The sequence below is a fragment of the Solea solea genome, chromosome 8 (genome assembly GCF_958295425.1).
Source record: "Solea solea chromosome 8, fSolSol10.1, whole genome shotgun sequence".
NCBI classification, from domain to species: domain Eukaryota; kingdom Metazoa; phylum Chordata; class Actinopteri; order Pleuronectiformes; family Soleidae; genus Solea; species Solea solea.
The window spans coordinates 19,212,162-19,228,937 of record NC_081141.1 but is presented as its reverse complement, the minus strand read 5'-3'; the positions used below and the strand labels follow the sequence as shown (position 1 = coordinate 19,228,937).

General features: G+C 38.2%; 1 protein-coding gene across 2 annotated transcripts; it reads right to left on the bottom strand.

The window, feature by feature from the left end:
* Positions 1-441: 441 nt before the first annotated feature.
* On the bottom strand, positions 442-8,412 carry LOC131463840 (G-protein coupled receptor-associated protein LMBRD2B-like). Of its 2 annotated transcripts, none has more exons than XM_058635892.1 (18): positions 8,297-8,412; positions 7,505-7,723; positions 7,180-7,280; positions 5,959-6,054; positions 5,678-5,845; positions 5,376-5,586; positions 5,182-5,256; positions 4,991-5,083; positions 4,709-4,892; positions 3,437-3,618; positions 3,128-3,261; positions 2,768-2,873; positions 2,569-2,666; positions 2,199-2,302; positions 1,669-1,715; positions 1,445-1,553; positions 1,011-1,104; positions 442-888 (listed from the first exon to the last, which is right to left on the bottom strand). In XM_058635892.1, exons 2-18 carry the CDS (start codon positions 7,676-7,678, stop codon positions 825-827), a joined length of 2,040 nt encoding a protein of 679 aa, XP_058491875.1. In that variant the 5' UTR covers positions 7,679-7,723; positions 8,297-8,412; the 3' UTR covers positions 442-824. The 2 variants fall into 2 exon arrangements, with proteins under 2 accessions (XP_058491875.1, XP_058491876.1); XM_058635893.1 differs by having other exon boundaries at positions 5,959-6,045.
* Positions 8,413-16,776: the final 8,364 nt, after the last annotated feature.

Genomic DNA, 16,776 nt, shown 5'->3' with positions numbered 1-16,776 from the left:
AGTATTTTAGCCCGTCGACCCCTTCTAAAAAAATATATATATCTTTGAACTGACACCTGAATGGCCAGCACAGAGAGAGAGGGTTAGAGGTGAGTTCAATTAAATCAGAATAAGTTAAGAATCCTACAGTCAGTGCAGTCTTCAAATAAAAAACTATTTGCTTGCATTAAACAAAAGAGACTCATCCACCGCTTACTTACTGAGTAACTTTTACTCGGTGTACATTTAGACTAACTACTTTATACTTTTACTTGAGTAGATTTTTAGACCAGTGCTTTCACTTGTGCCAAAGTAAAATTTCATCAAAGTAACTAAAGTAGTTACTTTTACTTGAGTAAAATATTGTTAAAATACTCTTTTCACCTACAATTGTATATATGAATATTCATTATTTTGTCATTGGCTTCCAAGTCATGCCACACATTGAATCCAATGCAAAAATTGTCATAGTAACCCAAACAGAACACTGCTCTTTTTTATTTAAATGTAATGCTCATAACATTTTATATGGATATTAATACTTAAAAAACAACAGACCTGTGACAGACTGGCTTCATGTCCAATGTCAGTTTGGTCACACTAAAAAAGATAAGCACTCAAATGTTTGCTTGAGACAATAGTTGGGTGTACAAAAAAAGGTTTATGCTTCAATCTCTTTACAGTTAAGCAACTCTTCAGAGTCTTACAGAAAACAGTTGTTTAAAACGTTTAACTTTAACCCTTCACATTATAATACAATACATACATTTGACAGAATTATTTTCCTCTTTTTTTCCCTGAGATTTAAATGTTTTAACTGTTTGCTTTCCCTTCAGGTCCTGAGTCTAGCAAACATCGTCAAAGTTGGCTGTGCTAGACAGAGACTGGTACTGTCCTCCGGTAGATCGACTGTCAAACACAGAGAACACACAGAGAAACCATTTTAAGATATTAAGATTTAGCTCACTCAGCCTTTGTCAATCACTAAATATCTCAAATTAATTTAGTCGAAAGCAAAAAAAAAAACATACTTCCTGTTTGGTGAAGCTTCATCATTGGAGTCATCTTGCAGTAAGCTTGTCTGCTGCTCATCCGTTTCTTCGTCTCTTCTGATAAATGTGATTACTGAGAACAACAGAAAGAAAAAAGAAAAATTAAACATACAATAAATGCATTCCTTTTTGGCTTTCATAATTTTTCGAGTTATGAAAGAGATGAGGGAGTTTTGGTGTGATGCAGATTTTGCCACTGCTAGTTAGACAGTATTATTCTGCTAACCTTTAACAAAACCCACACAGACACAGCGTTACACCTTAATCCACCTTGGGCTAATGGGTTAGTGGTCAATATTCTACAACTACTACTAACAAGCTTAAAATATGAAAGCAAGCCACCCATGCAGACCTTGTTCGACATCTGTTTTCCTGTCTATTCTATGGTTACATTTGTTTTCTTTAATCCCTACCACTTTTCTTGATCGCCATCAAAGGGCTGCACTTGTTATCCTTTATCTCAGAGTAACCCGCTGTGTTCTGCTCGCTGGTCCCCTGAGCTCCATACTGCTCCCTCCAGGCCTGAAACACAAAACAAAACAGGCACATAAATACCTGGATATAGCACTAACCAGGAGAGGCAGTGAGGCAACAGGATGGTTTGTATGTGCTTCTCAGGAGAATAAAAATTCCTGACCCATCTGCGATTTTCTCCATCTTCAGCCTTCTGTCTTTTCCTTCTTTCTGCGAGAGGACAAATATTTTAACCACTTTATGAAAAACAGCCGCACATTTTTTTCTACTTTCCTACTTTCACACATTCAACAACTTAATGTTAACCAAGTATAAGAAATAGATACACAAATATAACAAGTACGTATACATATATATGTGTATATATATATATATATATATGAGAGTAAATAAAACAATCATAGCATGCTGTATCAATTTAATATACTTAACTTAAATTACCAGTAACAGCTGTGTAACCTTTACATTTAATTGTTTTTGTCTCACCAGTTGTTGAATGACAACAATAACAATACCATAGGTATAATGGTGTTATCAATAAGAGCCACAATAACAACAGTTCCTATTAATAACTGTAATGCTAATAACTCCAGCAATTAGAGGATCAAATCTAAAAGGATTTGGCTAATTTTCACACAAATCTTACATCAGAGCACATCAGAAACAGAGTGATTGAGTGTCTGACAAATCTACCTCGTCTGATGAGTTCTGTGCCTTCATTCACCAAGTCTGAGGTCAAGTCATCGGCAGTAATGTACTGATGGAAGCCCAGGAGGTTCAAACAACGAGAGCCCAAACTACAAATCCAAGCAAACATACACAACTTGCATTTAAAACTCCATATTTAAGGAAAAAAAAAAAAAAAAAAAAAAAAAACACATGAAGACACTGCTTTATTTTACACAATATACAACATATGCTATCTTAACAGTGAGCTAATATCAGCTGGTATTGATCTTACTTTAGTAAGTGAATAAGGAACAAGTGTGCACAGCATTTTAACACTGTCTTCATACAGTATATGATAACAATAACCAAAAAGGGTTGGTTTTGTTTTACTTACTTGTAAAAAGTGGCTAAGCACAGCAGTAAAACCAGTATGGGATAATAGATATAGAAGCCATCAGATATGAAGGAGAGCAGAGACATAGAGCCCATGATCTGACACAAGGAAAGAAACCGAGATATTTCATCATATATTATAACATTTCCTATATTGACCTTATCTGTGATGGGTGCATAAATAAAGGATTTTAACCCACAGAAGTGTAGGATGTTTGTATTTTATCCTGGTGCGAGATGGCCGAGTCCATGTGAATCAGGCCCAGGAAGTTGAGGCACAAAGGTGGAGTGAGGCGACAAAACAACCTGAGCAGAGAAAATAAGAAGAAGATCATGACACAGGAGGTGAGAATGGTGTGAGAAGGTCAAATATTTCTTTTGGCATTATTCAACTATGACTCCGTAATAATGTAAATCATGGGAGAGAAGAGATAACACGTTTCTGTTTCCAGCCTATCAATTACATTTTATACAATATAACCTTAAAAATGTTCATTTTAGATTATGTTAATGAGTCCACATTATATAAAGGAAATCTGTGACCTGTTATTCTGACTTACATGCCGCTAAACTGCAGGCTGTAAGCATCGGTCTGGTGATGTGGCACCAGGTAATAGTAGTTGAAAATTCGTATCCTGAACACTGTGGAGTAGACACACACACACAGGAAGAAGATAGTGATGAAGCACGCCACCTGGTGAAGAGAAAGAGAATAACAGGTAGAGAAAGGATGCAGGCTGGCAGGATGAGTTCAGTGCATTGCATTCGAAGGGCACACCGTTTTATTCAAGTACATTTAGGAAATATTAAATGTGTTTAAATGGCAATAATTCGTTTAGTTTGATTCAAGCCCCTCACTGTTTTCTCACCTCGATTGAAATGTAGTTGTATTTTTTTTCAGCCATCTGAATAAACACAGCAAAGAGAGAAAGGACGGGGTGTGTGCTGAAGAAGGTGCACTCGGACCACACGACTACAATGGAGAAGAAACACAGGAGCAAAGCCAGCAGCCTGTAGAAACCCTGCCGCAACACACACTCCCAGTACCACTCTGAGGACGACAAACACACACAGACACATCAATTCAATCAATTTACACACATCTCATATCGTAGGCTTTGTACATGAATTCAAAAGGTTAGGGCTAGTCTGTGTTGTGCTGGGTGCTGGTCCCTTCTTCATATTAGCAGACTCCAAATTCGACGGCAACTACTACAACTCACTCACTGCTTTCAATTCACTGCATTAGTATTAGAAGTATGGAAGTCAGCCACAGCTGTTTAACCGAGGTATAAGGAAGCACGAAAGCACTATGGGTTAATCTGACCCAAATACAAACCCTATGAGTCAGAGTCTCAGTTTTTTAAGTCATGTCATCATGACCTGTACTTTCAATGTCATGAAAAATCAAATTAAAGCATGAATAATCTTACAGATAGCGTCTGTAATTAGGCAATGTTCCTGTGGAGGTGGGTGTGGTTTTGGGCAGTCAGAGCTGGTCCAGCAGGTGCAGTGCCAGGTGAGTTAATTAGCTCAGCTGGGGTGACTTGACTAATTAACCTTCTTGGTCTCAGCAGTGACACAGAGGGAGTGCAGCTCAGGATAAGAGCTGGACATTTGAGTTTTTAAATTTTGATAATAAACAACTGCACCTGCCTGTTGTGAGAACCCCTCTGACTACAGTCCTTAAACATCAGTGACACCCAAAATCTGACTGTATTTAGAGCAGGGATTCCCTGCATGTTTTACAAGTTTCCTCGCTCCAATACACCTGATTCAAATAAAAGGCTCGTTATTGGGTTTCTGCAGTGCTTGTTGGGTTAGGGTTGACTATTTGAATCAGGTGTGTGGAAAACATCTAAAACATGCAGGGCAGTGTGTCCCCGGAACCAGGACTGAGAAACCTGGATTTAGAAGATTCTCAGATATAATTGTCATTTAAAAAAGTGAAATAAAATAATCTATTAATAAAATGTAACATGATTATTTTGATTTTAAAAACAACTTGCAGTGGCTGCAACATTGTCTAAATTAATATTTATTAGAGGCCCAGAATGACTGGAAAAAGATGGTAGTACTACTGTAGATAGAAGTTTTAAAAGCACAGTACGAAAAATAAGTCAGTGAGTGACTCAACTCACCCACAGTGGGTGTGTAAATGAACCTTCGGATCCAGCTGTGGCCGTGAGTGGAGGGGAAGCTGTGGAAAAAGTGCTTGACCGGGCTGTTCTGGCTTTTAGCAACATCTTCCAGATGAAAAGCCTGGTCCAACAAGATCGACCACTGAACCCGAGTCTGACTTTGTCTCTGCACTGCAGATATAACCTGAAACACACATACAGGCAACAAAAGACACGTTAACATGTGCAGCTTTAACTCCACATTGAAAATAGTAAATAAGTAAAAAGAAAATTGACAATGACTTTTTTATGAAGCCTAATGAGTCCATTTTTGGTGGGAGGGACAGAGGTGGTTTCACTGTCATTTCCCAGGTCCTCTTGGTAATCAGCGGGACACTGAAAAGAGATGACAAGCACATGAAGGACAAGAGATGACAAGCACATGAAGGACATCCCACTAAAAAAAAAAAGAGTGCAACATTTTTATTTCTCACCTTTGTCAAAATGGTGTCCACACATTTCCTGAGAGAATGGTCGTGCCTGACACATTCATGGACAGCTGCCACCTCCTACATTTAACATTTAATAATCACTTTTTTTTTTTTTTTTTTTTAAACAAGCTGAAAATACAGGTTGGTTTTGTTCATAAACTCTCCTTGCACTGTCAACAGTGCTGAACTGAACTCACCTCCATTACATCTGCTAGGTTCTCCTCAGCTGCAGCCTTCTCAGCAGACAGTTTTGCTGCCTTGAAGTAGGCCTTTGCCAGCAGGTAACCATGGGAAGATGAGAGCCAATAAGAACGAGGGATCTCAACCAGGCCATTGCCGAGCAACAGCACCAGAAGGAAGAGGCCCCAGGTGTTGGCAGCTGTAATACCGATGGTCTGGAGTTCCGCCCTGCACAAATTACAGATGACTACGCATGCAGACCCCAGAATAATGTATCAGCTGTTTTATGATTTCTCGACTGAAGTTACACTTCACCTACCATGTGAGTTTCCACTGAGGGTGAGCAGCCACGTAGATGAGCAGAGAGATGAAGATGAGGAGGTAGGTGCCGTAATAGATTGCATTTTCAATGAGAGCCGTTTTAATCTTTCCAACTCTGGAGAAAGCTCCGGACTGTGCATAAGACTGCATGAAGGGCAACAACAGCCTGTGCACACAGATACACAAAGAGAGAGCGGAAGAGAGTCAATGTAGTGAAACACAACTGTCCAGATTATAAATAGACAATGGATAAGTGTGTGTGTGTGTGTAAGATCTCACCAAGTAAGAAACTGGGAGGTCCAGTAAACAACTCTCCAGAACACTGGGAGGACACCATCTGGGATGTAACTCCAGGGCTGCACACACCTTGGTACACTAACACATACACACACACAAACACAGCCCATATAAAGCCATTTGGAGCAGCATATGCTCCAATAAATTTCCCGCTTTTGTCCCACAAACATTACAAAAATAAAAATGTTTTATGTAATGCAATTCACTCTCACATCATATGACATAGTGTCTAAGTGATTATAGCGAAGTGCAGAGCTGCATTACAATTTCATTTGGGTGACATTTCATTAATATTGTTGAAAAAAACAAACCCTATTTCTTCTAATTGAATTTGTTTCAATTTAATTGAATAGAATTCATTTATGGACAGTCGTGTTGCTGCCTAACTAGCTAACAAACTAACTGTGGTAACAGTTACGGATTGTATCAGGTCATTTGCTCAGACAGGAAAAACACATTCTTTCCAGTTAGCGTTTGATTTGGTGTCATTAATTATGTAATATGGACAATACAGGAAAATTATTTCAGAACATTCAGTGCTTAACAAATGTATTAGACCACCACTCAATGTAAGATGTATGTCACAGCTGCCATAAATTAACATAATTGATAATTATGTAATGGTTAATACATCAGTATGTAGAAGTGCTTTAACCGAAATGATATTTTTAATGCTGAAATATAATTATTACTGTTATCCATGAATTTTCAAATGGACTGTTTTATAGAAAAACTGAAAAAATAGTAAAGCACATTTTTTTTTTTGATTAAGATGTCAAATTATAGTAATTTACTTGCATTCCTGAACAGAAAAATTTGTTTTAGTGGTTATGCTCGATTAATTTCTGACGTCTAGGCCCAGACATATAAAAAGGTGAATTCAGTTTGTTATTTGCCAAATAAATAACAGTACATTTTTTTGTTTTAAACAAGTTTTTGAAAGATTGCAAAAATAAAAAAATATCAGTGCTTTCTCAGTTTTATGACAAGTGGTATAAAATAATATTGCAGAGGACAAAGTCTAATTGGAATAGTAAAAGGTGTGTTGTGTGTGTCACTAAATAGCCAAGGGACTGACCAATTCACACAACAGCATATATACTGTGTTTCATGATGAATGGGTTGGAATATAACATGTGGAATCAGATTGAGCTTTAATGGTAGTCCAGGAGGTACCAGTAAATCAGAAAGTGCTTTCCTTACCGCACAGATGGATAAAGAGATGAGCTGGCTTGAGTCTGATTAGTCGGAGTTACAGGCGTAGGTCGGTTTGAAGTGTCTAGAAGACACTGCCTGTAGACGGTCTAGGAGCAGAGTCAGGTAAACAGACAATGAAAATAAAGCCTCAAGATTCATCTCTTAACAATGGTACAAGTACGTAAGGCAAGAGCAGTGTAAACAAAACTCCACTTTATTTATATAAGGACAATCAAATATACACCCACACGTTTACATCCTGTTGTGTTGATCCTGTTTTTGTCCCGAGAAAAATAAGTAACATTGGTTACCATGGTGGGAAACTTCCTACCGTGCTGACATCAAGTGGCAGGATGAAGACGATGAGAAAGCAGAGGTACCAGGAGAGCAGTGTCCCTAGGAGGACCAGCCGCTGCTGCTTCCGCAAGTCTCCATAGCGCTGGAGGAGGCAGAGGGCCAAGAAGAAGACAACTACAACCACAACAGCCAGAGCAGCACCGCTCATATCGACGGACGAACCAGGCAGATGTCAGGAGCTCATGATGACAGACTGGAGAGTGAGACAAGAGGACAAACTGTCAACTCACTGGATATCAGCTCTTATCTACAGATAACGGGGAGAATGTGTATGACACTCTGGGACTCAGGACAGGGCCTTACATGGTACAGCTATGAGGCAAAGGGGGTGAGAAGAGTTTTACAAAAAGTGTAGTAGGAGAGAGAGGGGAAGGAATTAGAGTAAAATAAAGTGAGACAGGTAAATAGATGCATGAACCTTTAAACCAGGGGTTCACAAAGACAAAAAAAATCCCTTAAGTTGCTTGGAAATCACATAGAACAGCATTAATGTGCGAGATTTGTATAAACATATCTAGATAGTATGTGCGTGTGTGTACCTGCTATTCCTTAAGTTCCTTATTCCTTAAATCTGTTCACACAGTCACATTATGGGGACTATCTTCCTTATAGGGACACAAATCAAGTCCCCATAATGTAAAGAACTACATTTTAAGCTGAATATATGTGTCAACCATTGCTGAAAAAACAGATGGTAAGTTTTGTTTACTAAGTTTTCCCTTTATTTACGCACACGGAACATATTTAAAGTGATTTTTTGTTTTACCTTTGTAGCTTCTTCTCTCAAGAAGAGTCCACTTGTTGTTGTTTTAACAGTCACGACGAGTCCGTTCTGTTCCCTGACAAATGTACACAACCTTTGAAAGAACATTGTGTAACAAGCGTGCCTGCTCACGCCGGCGCAGCAGGGGCTTCTGGGTAATGTAGGCGAGATTCCAGGAAACTCGAAGGACTATAAATAAATACAAAAATGTATGCACACCCGTATGGGGTTAAATAAAGGCCAAAAAGATTTTAAGATTGTAAAGTTGACAAATAATTTTATATTTGCATATCATAATAATCCATGTACTGTATGTACAAATCTGATTGATTGAATGGGTAAAAAAAAAAGTTTGTAAATGTGTAATAAAGTATTATTAAATATTAAATATTTTGATGATGTGTTAAAAAAAAGTGCTGTAATTGTTTCACAGGGATTTGGTCTCACATGGGCATAAAGTGATATACTTTACGAGCACCGAATGTTTTAAATTACACAAGATCTTTTCAATTTTCAATTACAATTAAATTCAGAGAATAAGAACAGATATGACAGTTCATATTCATGACTGCAAGTGTCTTGAATCTGACATTCACCTTGACTTCAGAGAACACTTTTCCACTTCATTTGTTTTCTGTTTTTAGCAAGTTCAAATCAAACCTAATCAAATATTTACTTGCATTTTGCCTGGTGAGCTAAAGAAAACAAAGAAATCCAACAGATCATACAATAAGCAAGCACTAGGTGTCAGTGGAGAGACAAAAACTGCCTTTCAGTGGGAAGATTGTGTTGGGGTGAATGTAAATGGGGGACTGAGTAGACGTGAGGGTAAAAAAGGGGGGGGTACAGTGTGTATGATGCACAGTATGTGGACTGTGTGGACATAGAAACACTATCCCATGTTTATTTCATCTTCACAACCCAAAATCAGTTCTAATCCTAACTCTAACCCTAAAAGCAAGTATTAATCCACAAAAGGACCTTTAAAGTTGTTAGGATCAGCCAAAATGTCCTCACAGGGTCAAACATTTCTTCACAAAGACATACATTTGAATCAAAATGTGCATACACCCAATCCTGTTGTTGCTAATAACAGTGTTTATTTTTTTATTTAAAATAAAGTCAAAATTATGGTGCACGAGACACATTTTGCTGCCTTGATTCTGGCCATGTGACCATGTTTCTGTCAGAGAAATAACATCACACGTCCAAACACATTAGGTCAAATAAACCTTTATTACATACATTTGTTCCGGAAAACTTTGTTTCACTCAGTTTTACAATTGTCGTAACATATTTGATCTGACTTCTATATTATCTGGAATAAAATCTGAATGCAGTTTTGTTCATTACGAGCAAAAGAGCAGTTTTTAAACTGCAATCACGTCTTTGGACCATCTCAGTTTTGGAACAGCATCCATACATACGGCTCATCAGCGAACAGGGGGCCCAGTACGTTGAAGCAGACACCTTGGTGTTCCAGTAAAAAATCCACGTGGTTCAGTAGATCCAAACACAGATGTTGTACAAGATTCAGACAAACAGACCAGTTCTGAGCTGCTCTCAACAGTCCCAGGGCATCCATCCAAACTGACCCCAAAATGTCCAGGGACTCCGGCCACTCCTCGAGCATATTCTCCATCTCCAGGTGAGAAAATCTGTGCTGTTACTCTTCAGAAAATCATTGCAGAAGAACAGTTTGTGTTTTGGTCAAATGTCACATTTCTCTCTGTAGCGTCTCCTCCATAGCTCGCAGTGCTATACGCTGATCGTGACAGTGACAGATAAAACCTGGCAGCATTTGCAGGTGATTAGGTCGTGTTGCCATCTGTCAGCTTACATTCTCTCCTTAACCCACCCCACCATTGTTGGACTAATGTTAAAAGACGTTATCATCATTCAGGTCCTTATGTCACTGTATTTTCACTGATAAATGACCATACATTGTTGATTATAGAATATTCTGTTAGTACAATTCATGCACAACAAAGACATATTTGTTTTAATGTAATGAAGAGTCTAAATCAAACTGGACCTTTAGCCTGTATGTCCCACTGCTGTGTGAGGAAAAACTGTGCTCAAACCTAAATGAATGAATAAATCAAATTATGAACACACATATAAGTCACAACTGCTTTTCTTTTACAGTGGGACAGTTAAGATAGTTCAGCATAATCCAGCTTCAGTGAAGTTTAATCAATGCAGAAAATGAATACTTGACAACTCAGACTATCAACTAAAAATTGTTTTCATTTCTATCTCTGTGAGCAAATCTTATTTTTGCAGAAAATACGTTTCTTTTCTTTTTTTTTCTTTTTTTTAAAAAAAGAAGCAATTATCAGTTGCTACCACTAGATGGAGGTAATGAATTAATTCAGCGTTACACAGCTGAGCAAAGTACAGCTCAGGTTAATGGATAAGAAAAACAAAACATCTCATCCCTTTATAGGTTTTTTATGATTGTGTGGGGGGTTAATGATTATGATTGTGATCCCAGATATTGCATATTTGATTAGTTGATGTTTTGTATAGTATGTGTGTTTGCTGACTGTAACCTTGTTGTACTGTTGTGAGGTTAAATAAATAAATAAATAAATAAAAGAGGGGAAAAGGTCACTGATGTTCATCCATTACTTCAGATTAGGGCACATTTGGACACTCTAAATTGGCATAGTGGGAGCTCATCGTTAACAGACAAACAGGGGCACAAATAAATAAATAAATAAATACATGTTAATTCTGAGGAAATTTCAGCTCCGAGGTACTGGGACAGTCTGTATCTGTGATGACATTAGATGCTGAGTCTGTGATAAGAGAAGACACTGAGCTCAGTGTCTACAATGACATTGTCTTCCCTTTTTATTATTCTATTGTCGACATGATTTATCCACTTCAGACAGGGAGGGTGTCATATTTTATTTTGATAACATCAAACGCATGTTAAACAAAACTTGGTCGGATTTCCAGTCACTCCCCTTTGGCACCACGGGGCGCAGTTTATTTGGGAAACCTGAAACTTGAACCTATGTGTATCTGAAATCAGTTAGAGTTATATGCCCTGTTTTTGTTTTTTTAAAAACATTGATATCATACTTATTTGTTTGGTTTCACTGTAAGATAATCAATCTAAGGGCTGAGTGTACAAGTGTATGCTGATCAAAGAGGCCAGGACTTTCAGTGGAACTTAACACCTGCTCTTTGTGGACTTTAGAGGAGGCTGCACACTCTGATTTAAATCACCTAATCTAATAAAATGTGTATTTCTAATATAACACTGAAGATACTGGTTCATAGATAAATTCATACTGTCAGTGTGTATGTGCTACACTTTATGATGATTAATCAACACATAATAAAAAATGCCAGTTATGTTACAACTACAACTTCTCATGGGGAAGTTTGTTTTCCTGTGATGTAAACTATTGCTGCTGCTACTCTTCCCCCGTCTGCTGCTTTTCGCTTGCTTCCCCCCCCCCCCCCCCCCCCCCCCCGAGTTCAGCTCCTGTGCGGACCACATCCACAGAACGGGCCACACTGGGACCAGGTCCAGTGTGGCTCCATTCAGACCGGTGAGAGTCCGTGTGTGAGCAGCCTTGGCTCCCATCGTGCCCATTGAACAACAGCTATGAGCGCACTGAGACCCCTGGGTTTGAAGTCTGTAACATCTGATCCATGGGAAACCCTCATGCACAATGATGCAGCTCAACAATGTGTCCCCAGTTCTGTGTGTCCCCAGAGGACCACTGTAGACTGCAGATCTTATAACCTGTCCTGGATACATCACCCTCCTGGGAGTGGACCACTCCCATCTTAGACAACCAGCCCGGTGGAGGAGTTTGGAGCGGCTTGAGTTGCACACAGTTGAGCAGTTGTTGGGAAAATGGTCTGTGTTTATTTATTTGTGTACTGACTGAATGTTTGAGGGAGAGTTTGTGACACCGGGTCTTTTTAAAAAAAATTAAGCCTATAGGCCTAAGCCTACACCTATGTTTATGTATTTTATAACTAACTTTAACTCAACTCTGCCTATCTAGCTATCTATCTTTCTTTATCTGTGTTTATTATCACTTGGACCTTGTGTTTTTGTTTTTTATAAATGTAAATTATAAGGATTGTATGTATTTGTATTTGTGTACATACATGTATGACGATTATAATTATATATTATGCAGTTATATCATTATTATTGTATATGACATGAATTAATCTACATGTATATGACATGAACCTATCTATCTATCCATCTATCTATCTATCTATCCATATTTGTTTTTATTTTGCTTTTACAGTTTTTCTCAGTCGCTTTGGTGCTTTTCTCACATCGCTATTAACATTTGCACAGCAGTTAGTGCATTTCTCAAAACAATTAGTGCAAACTGCAAAACCTAGTGGATGACCTACAAAAGCACGTCACTTGCTCAAAATGGATAGTCCATTCCTCAAAAGCAAGTATTCGTCAATGAAACTGCCAGTGTCATCAAAATGAGAAGTCTTGAACAAGATAGTCAAATGGCTTTGTCAAGTTTTCATTATGACAGTTTATTCTCTCAGTGTTTTCCCATGCAAAAAAAAGATCAGAACTCGGTGACACCTAAAATCACTCAAGACAGCACTAAACACTACTTGTACAGCCATTTGAAAACCACAGTCTTTGCAATTCTCCAGCATTGTGCAAAAGAAAAATACACTACAGTCACTTATTTAGAACAAACATAAGAAACACCCTTTTGGTAGAGCTGTGCACAAATGTGAACAATATAACAGTACATAGTGTAACTGAACATAGGTCAATCATTCTGGCACATCCAGACGTTCCTGTCTGTCTGGCCACATATTTCCATCTACATCACAACGGATATCATCCCTTGCAATGTCACACACTTCCTCGTGAGTGAAAGCTGAAGTTCACCTGAGAGCAATTGTTCAATTTAGGAGACATTTCCAGGAAAAAAATGATAAAGAAAGATATAAAATTAGCAGAATTTGATAACTAGTTCAATAATTTTGTATGTAATGATTCAAGCAATGAAATGAAGACTATTAGTTTTATTGGGAACGACTATTCAGCATCCATAAGTATAGTTCATTTTGACTGACATGACATAAGCAAATGATAATGTTATAAAACAGCAGAGAATTGTATGAAAGCAACTGATACATGTCCACAAGCATTTGCAATCTGTTCAGAGGAAGGAGAAATTGCTACTATGATGTGCACAAATGACTAAATGTTGTGGAGGTTGAACGAATAGTTATGAGAATTTTCATTCTGATCTGAGAAAAGCACCAAAGCGACTGAGAAAAACTGTATGTCTGTCTGTTTCTTGTGCATGTTAAAATAAACTTTAAATTTAAACAAATCTAATCTAATCTAATCTAATTTATCTATCCAATTAGTTTAGGTTTAACACATGACATCCACTGGCTCATTTACTGTACATCTCAAGCACACAAAAAATAAAATATATGAACTCTGACAACGTCTTTAAAACTGTAAATCTAAACAAATGTTGTTGTCAAATAAGTTAACTTGCTGATTAACCCTATCAACTCTCTCTGTGTTTCTCAGTATTGCTGTGATGCACACAAGAAGTGATGAGGCTGCAGTAACACTGAACTACTGCAAACATGTTCCTGAAGCCCAAACAGAGGCAGAATATTAGCATAAAAAAACCCAACAAATACCACCAAAACGCATGCACTGCAGCTTTAAGTATATAATGTTTTTATGACTTCAATGGAATGATTTTTCTACATCCGAGTCTCCACTTTGATGTTTTCGCAGCATTCTGTGACACCATTGAAAGCACAAGGCTCCTGTGGTCAACACTGAATGGACAGAGCGTTTCCCCTCAATGGGACATAAAACCTAATTACTGCTGTTTGTGTTGAGCGGAGTTGAGACCAAACTCTCAGCTGTAGAAGTATTCAAGGCCCTGTGGTCGCTCTACATTCACAAAAGTTTTATGATGTATGGGCAAGAAAAAAATAATACAATTTGAAAACAGCCTCACACAAGAATAATTACACAAGAATATGTTGTTGAGGGCAGGGGGAGAGTGGCTTTTTGTCCAGAAATGGGGAATGAATCCCCATTGCAACCAGATTTTTTTGTGATAAAGTACATACACGAGGCAACACATTTTCTACCCAGCAGCCATGGTAATTTGTCCCATTCACCTGTTTCTCTGTGGTGTTTTATGGCAGGGCTCCTGATTCTTCTTCTTCCCCCTTTCATCAATTGACAAGTTTTGCTCTTCAGCCAACACCAGCCAATCCCTTGCCTTGCCTGCAGAAGACAAAGGAGTCTGTTGTCTGTTGTTGCTTGTTGGGATAGCAGTGTGATGGATGCCATGTGGGTCGCTGTGGTGAGTGTCAGGAATGGAGAGGTTCTGACTTTAAAGCTTTCCAGATGACTTGAGGTTGATCGATGAGAAAGCCTGGTTTTGTATTTGTATTTGATGTCAAATATCAGATAATTTTTCTGCAACATTTCTTTATAGAATAGTCTGGATTCTTCACAATGAAGACATTGATGAATCATTTTGCCCGTTGGCTTTGGTCAACCGTCAACATTTTCACATTAGTTATTCCAGACGAACACACACACACACAGAGAGCAACGTGCTCAACCAAGATTGTAAATTAAGTCAATGAATTACTGTGATTATGTGTGTCCTTGTGAGAAAAAACATTCCATTCCTGTTGCATCTGACAATGACAGTGTAAATCTGCTCTTTATTTAAAGTTGTACTAACTGATACTGGAGTTGAGGTGGACACAGATGTAGGTTTTTCCACTTTTTATAAATGTATGTTCTGGAATTTACACATGTGGAATGTAACCCTTCATAAACATGCAGAAGGGGATAATGGCTCCAGGCAGCATCATGTGACAGTTATTTGTGTCAGTATTGCCAGAGGTCTGATTCGTCAGGGCGACAAACCAATGAAAAGTAACTGCTCAGGCTCCGAATTAGGGATGGGACGATACCACCTTTTCGGGTCCGATACTTACATCACAAACTCGAGTTTCTACTGATATCGATATTATTCCGATACAGTCATTTTAGACCATTTATGAACGTATGAAGCTGTTAGCAACACATTTGAGTCATTTCAAAGACATAATTCTCCAACTATGTATCAAATTTTGTTCTCCCAAAAAGCTTTTGCTGATTTTACATTTCCATTTTTACAGTCTGTGCATAGCGAAGCATGCGACCTATGATTTTTGGATCCCGTCCCGTCCCATCCCTAACTAAGTTACTTACTATAAAAGCAGCATCAATCACTGCTAATCATTTTTTTGCTGGAGTTCACCTGTACTGAACATGCAATAATGTGTTTCAGCCTTGCAAGAAAAGGACCATCACCAAACTCTTACACGCTCGCACACACACACAAACACACATGGACACATGGGCACATTAAGTGATACCAGTGTAAACAGGTATAACAACAGTCTTTGAGAAGATGATTGTTGGTCCAAAAGTCCAGCGTCTTTTAATTAGTGTCTCAATGTAATTCCAGTAAATATAGTGTTATGTACAATGACCAACCAGCAAGTCTGTGACTCAGTCTGAAGACGGAATGGTTAAAGGTCGGCTCTTCAGTGTTTCAGAGTACAAGAGGAAAATCATAACACAAAACAGGTTGGTGTCACTACCATATGAGCTTCCTTTGTCGGACTACTATTGTCTTATGTCTTGTTTGTCTAAGGTGTTTCACTGTTGTTTATTCTGCGCTTTAATTGTCACAATATTTCATTCTTAATTAAACTTTGCAGACTCATCAACCAATATTGTTGACTCTATCGAGCAGACGGATTTTCAGACTCTCCTGTGTGTCTGACAGAAATGTCACGTTGTATCGTGGGCAATGTTTCCAATTATGTGATTTAAAGGAACAGAAACCCTGGGGAAAGTTTGCACTGCCTGATTCTCTAATATTGACAGTAGGTAAAAATGTTTCTGCAGTTTGTACTTCCTTGGGTCATGGCCCATTCTTCAAAACCTTTATTGGCAGATTTCCATTCTGTTGAACTAATCTGCAGCTAAAACTATGTTGTTGTGTTTATTCTTACAAATACCTCTTCTTTTTTATCGGAGAAAAGTGCGTAATTTCACTGAGTTCATATGAATTGTGTGTTTGTGTGTTTTCGTGTGTGTGTGTGTGTGTGTGTGTGTGTGTGTATATATATCCCTTCCAAAAATGGATTCCATTGGTATGAGTAAGAAAAGACACAGACACACACAAACACATACAAATATGTTCGTTCCTTTCACACCCTCCTCCGTTTTAGTCACATCCCACTCGACTGAACTGTGAATTCTTGAATTTCACAGACAAAACAAACTCCTGCCTGCTTGTGTTTGGATCACTGTCCTTGGAATTATTTTACAAACTCTCTATGATGCTAAAGTTTAGAGTCACTATCACGGTATTCATCTTGTTTGCTCATAAACCTCCAGACTTCCAATG